The sequence below is a fragment of the Asparagus officinalis genome, chromosome 2, assembly GCF_001876935.1.
Source record: "Asparagus officinalis chromosome 2, Aspof.V1, whole genome shotgun sequence".
Taxonomy (NCBI): Eukaryota; Viridiplantae; Streptophyta; class Magnoliopsida; order Asparagales; family Asparagaceae; genus Asparagus; species Asparagus officinalis.
In genome coordinates, this window is record NC_033795.1 from 73,018,896 (window position 1) to 73,024,406 (window position 5,511).

Sequence of the window (5,511 nt, forward strand, 5' to 3'; positions counted from 1 at the left end):
CTCCGGCCGCAACACCCACCCCCCCCCACCCCAAAACACACGCACCCCCCCTTCTCCCCCCACCCCACCCCCACACAATATATTATATCACTTGCATATGATTGATGTTGGATCGAGAGAAGTGCCTATTAGTTATCCCCATTATAATAACATCTCCTCTCTTCTCTCTCTCTCGTTTCTCTCATCTCTCTTCTCTTCTCTCTCTCTCTCTCTCTCTCTTCTTATATATATATATATATATTATTTATTATATATATATATATATATATATATATATTATATATATATATATACTATATATATATATGTACTAATTTTTCATATCACTTGCGGTATGATTGTGTTGGATCAAGGGAACTGCCTAAATATTAATTAGTTTTCCACCACACGTTATAGCGACATCTCCCTTTCTCCCTCTCTGTGAAGTGTGTGAGAATGATTGTTGTACATATCTCGTACTACATGGGAGAGGTTAATATAGCTAGAGAATCGAGACATTAATGTGCATGAGATGTAGCCATTAGATCTATATATATATCTATATATATCAAAATCACATACTATCAGAGAGACTTGATCGACATGTCCCCTTAATTTAATTGGTTGCAATCTGTAGTTGTTGATGGAAGGAAGGAAGGATAAGAGATCAGGAGAGCTTGAAAACAAATTAATTAAGTTGCAAATGAAAACAAAAGGGATCGAGCTGGCATGGAAATTACAAAGGCGAGGCTAAAAGGATAAGACCCAAAATGTGCATTGTGTGGTGGGCACTCAACGCGACCATCACATTACAACATGTGACAGCTCTACTATGGGAACAAAACAACCGACAGCTCTAGCTTTGTTATTACACCCATTTGGCCTTTTTTTTCCCATGTTCCCCCCCTCTCAATTTATTGAAAGCTAGCTATATAGCAAGTTTTTGTGCTTGTGCTCATGATGATCGAGCCCACACTATTCGATCTCTTACCATAGTATATGAAAACTACTAAATTAACATATACGAATGAATGCCATGAGTATATATAACGTAGCAGTGGATAAAAGCAATTTGAAAATGTGGGTATATATATATATATGAACTGGTTTTTTAATTTCTATGTTGCTATTTTTTCAACAATAGAAATTAAAATGTTGAATGCGCATGTTGAACCAGCTGTTAGCCCATACCTTGGACCAGCTAGCAGTACATCATTGGTTAAGGTCCAATCTGAGTTCAGACTAACTTCTTGTTGACTCACTGTTGGATTCAATCGATCTCAAGTGCATGGGTTGGACTTGGACTCTAGCGGTACTATTGTAGATCCTCCCTCTCTCTCTCTCTCTCTCTCTCTCTCTCTCACCACCCAGGCATTGGTTTGTTTCAACATCCAGAGACCGGTGTGATCCCTTGCAAGTGATCGAAAAATTAAAGAGTACCAATGTCGCCCATTATGCAATTGAACATCCAAAAGACCAATGCCATCCATTACAATTGAACACCCAGAGACCAATATTGCGATCCATTGCAAATGTTATATATACAAAATATTAATGCATACTGAAAACAATTATATCAAGGGGATGAATAAAAATTAATGACGAGTAATTAAAAAATTAACCATGAAATATGAGAAATGCTTGCAATATGTTTGGAAGCCAAAACTCACCACCATACCGTTAATTGCCATACCCCAAGAACAAAAAAATTCCAAAAATAAAAAAATAAAAACCCTAGCAAGTTTAAAGCACCAAGAAACCCTAGCACCACGGCAAATAGAAACAAAAAAAAAAAATTGTCTTTCACCTGATCTCTTTTTACCCCCTCTAAAAAAGGTAAATTCATAAAAGCAATGAGAGAAACGACAATATGATGCATGAACTCATCTCAATCTCAGTCAACGGTGAAGTCAAACTTACTACGAGTCATCGCTCGTGCTCATTGTGTCATGCCTCTCGTGCTGCTGCTGTTGATGCTGATGCTGATGCTGTGCTGAGAATTCCACACGCCGTCACAGTCCGCCGACGACCGATAGGCGTTCAGCGCCGCCGAAAAATGCCCAACTACCTCCCCTCCCGCGCCCGATCCCAACCCCAGCTGCTGAACCTGGCAAGCAGCGCCATCGGCGTCGGCGGGAAGTTCATTAAAGATGCAACCCCGTGCTCGACACGGGACCCCGCCCGCCGCCGCCGCCGCCGCAGCCGAAACCCATCTGCGCGAAATGTTAGTCCATTATTCGCAGGAACGGGCCCCCACTCGGCTGAGACCTTGTTGCCAACATGTAGGTTGTGGGCGCTGCTGCTGCCTGCTGCTGACTAGGGTGTAGCGTGGGTTATGGACCATCCACAGTGTTCCGGCATCTGAGGCCCCGTGTATGGCCAAGCCGCATGCGATGTACCCGGCATGTTGCTTGCTGCTTGCTAGCTGCTCGCGCTTTGCCCTGCTGCTGCTGCCTGCATAAAACCCTTGTTCCCACCTCGCTTCCGGCAAGCTTCGGGCCCGTCGGTGCGCGCGGAGCTGTCGAGCCCGAATGGCCGAAACTGGCAGCTACCGGCCGTCGCGTTGATGGAGTTGAAGTAATTTTTGGGCAGCAGACATCGAGGAAGAGGAAGACCTTAACGAGATTGTTGAGGGAGGTTGAAAATTGGCTGGGAATCGTTGCCCGCGTCCCGGTGGCGGCGATGACAGCTGGCTCTGCCTGCTGGAGAGCCACTCGATGGTCTCCCCGTCGGACTGTGGGCCGAGCTCACGGCGTCAGCTGGAGACCGGAGCGCCGCGGCGCAGGAAGGCGGGCATCACCGGATCCTGCGGTCCCCGTGCCTCGACCTTTGGTGTGGCGGTCCTTGTGGAGGATCCGTTCGGCGGGGCTTCTTCGGGAATCGGAGGAGGTTGAGCGGGCCCGCGACGCGGCGAGGCGAGGAGATGAGGGGGGAGATCGGAGGCCGCGAAGAAGCGAGTATAAAGCGAAGAGGAGGGACGGCTGTTGGCGATACCGATCTATGTAGTCACTCTATACACAGTAGAGTGAATGGAATCTAAGTGGGGCACGGCCGAGTGCCGCCGCCGCCGACGCGGAAGTAGTCTCCTCTGTCGTCCATGGCGCGGTTAATTCAGGCATGGGGAGAGAGAGAGAGAGAGGATTAGGTCAGGGTGTCATTATATGTAATTTCTTTTTTCTTGGTTTTGGTTTTGGATTTTTTTTAGAGTTGAGAGAGAGAGAGAGAAGAAGAAGAAGAAGAAGTGGGGGCAGAGAGAGAGAGAGAGAGAGGGAGGGAGGAGATGGTACTAGCTAGTGTTTTATGTTATGGGGAGTGAGTTTTTATTGTGGGGCAAGGTTTTTTCAAGTATGGATCGATGTAGAGAGATTGAATCAAAATTGGAATGGAGGTTAGAGGACATCCATGTGTTTATGTTGGGGGGCGAGAGAGAGAGAGAGAGAGAGAGAGAGAGAGAGAGAGAGAACTAAATAGGGGACAATGAGCAAGTTCAAATTAAAGGGTGCAGCTAAGAGTGGAAATTATTGCTGAGAGTAGATATTATTCAGTGACTCAGCATACTAGATATAACCATCTACATTTGAATAATTAATTAAATACGCTAAGTATGATAATTTGCGCAATTGATTGAAAAGGACGGAACAAGCTTTGAGAGAGTGGAGTGGGAGAGAGAAGAGAGGGATCGAGGAGCTAAAAAAAAAAGCTTCAAACAAACAAAATTTTTTTTTTTACAATAATGAGTAGGAAAATTCAATGTTTGTGCTTTGCAAACAGTAGCAGTTATCTTTCGGTCTTTTTTCATCAACATCCTCTTTTGTTTTTCGCCTTTCCGATTTTCTTTTCTTTTTTTCTGAAAAAAAAAAACATATCTTTGTCCTTCATTTTAAAGGCTTTTACTGTGGTGAGGGCAGTCACTCGGGGGTGGGGAGGGGATCAGACTCCACGTGCGGTGCTCTTTAATCTTTATCATTCATTCAATCCATAAAGACAGTAGTGGCCAATGGGAGTGGGACCCGAGCTACCAAGTCAATAAAAACGAGAGACCTCTCTACTAGCAAGGAAAAGAGGTGATCGACGTGGGCCCGTTTCCACTCTAGTAATCATTCCCTTGCCTTTTCCTCCCATACTTAATTAATCTCCCCCAAAGCCATCAACCCCTTTTAAGTACTGTTTCGAACCTTTAGAGTACTAATTTGTTTCCTAGTTGTCCCGATGCTAGTGTGCTAACATGTTGAGCCTTTGTTATCTATATACTTAGACCATCTCCAACCCATTGCACCAAAATGGTGCAAATTTTACATCAAAATGATGCAAAAGTCACATCAAACAGTAATACATCTCCAACCCATTTTACTATTTTTTACACCAAAAAAGAATATTCTCAGAATATTCTCAGTTTATTTCCTTTTATCTATTTTTATATTAATTAAGAGGTAAAAATAAATATTTAAATTTTTTTTTAAAAATGAACAGTAATGGGGCGGATGAACAGTGCAACGCCATATTTGGTGCAGCATTGTTCAACTGCACCAAAATGACGCAGGAAATGGGGCTGGGTTGGAGAATGAACAGTGCAACAAAAAGCACTCTTTGCACCATTTTGGTGCTGGGTTAGAAATGCCGTTAGGGCTGTCCATCCGGCCCGGTCCGGCTCGGAAAATCGGGTTCGGGCCAGGCAAAACCAAAGCTCGGAAAACCGGGATCCGGGTCGGCCCAGTTTTTTTTTTTTTAAAACCCTAATAAATCATAAAATATACATAAAAATTACATAAAATGACATAAATTTTTTTGATAACTTGAAATGATATAAATTACAAGTATAAAAAATTATAAAAATAAAAAATGATAAAAATATCTTCTTTATTAATAATCAGTAAATCCTTTACAAGTATAAATTTATTTCAAAATTCGTCGCATCACAATAGATGAGTACATCTAAACTAGGTTGTCACCTACTCACCTATATCACTATCATTTGTAATTTTTTCTGAAATAATTCATTACAAATTTAAAGCTAAGAAAAAAATTATAATTTGATGAATATTATCTAATCTTTATACATATCTGCTAGTCCCAACTCTTCAAATTTATCTTCAATTCTAGTCATCTGATCGATGTCTTACGCTCGCTTCTCGTACCTCCATCAATCTTGTAAGTACATCATCGCTTGTACAGTATACAGATCTAAGCATGTCATGTGGTCGTCGATCAAACGTCATGCTGTGCTGAAGGCGGATTCCGAAGCTACCGTCGAAACCTGCACTGTTAGTAAGTCACGAACCATGGAGGAAAGTATAGGATATGAAACTGATCCATATACTCTCCACCATTGTAAAATATCTAAAACATTTCCTTAACATTTAACTAAAGAAGCAGATAAATATTCATCTATTTCAGAAACCTCTAATGCTGATCCAAGTCCAGAAATCTATTTCAGAAACCTCTAATGCTGATCCAAGTCCAGATCCACCAGTTAGTTCAGCTACCATTGCATACCTATCAAAACCTCTAATGCTGATCCAAGTCCAGATCCAC

At 42.4% G+C, this 5,511-nt stretch overlaps 1 protein-coding gene across 1 annotated transcript; it reads right to left on the reverse strand.

Moving 5' to 3' along the window:
* On the reverse strand, nucleotides 1,589–4,101 carry LOC109831302 (transcription factor TCP14-like). The gene is given in 8 exon segments (XM_020398633.1): nucleotides 1,589–2,085; nucleotides 2,088–2,127; nucleotides 2,130–2,192; nucleotides 2,379–2,433; nucleotides 2,532–2,605; nucleotides 2,607–2,689; nucleotides 2,692–2,725; nucleotides 4,021–4,101. Coding segments are annotated over 8 exon segments (597 nt in total). The 3' UTR covers nucleotides 1,589–1,918.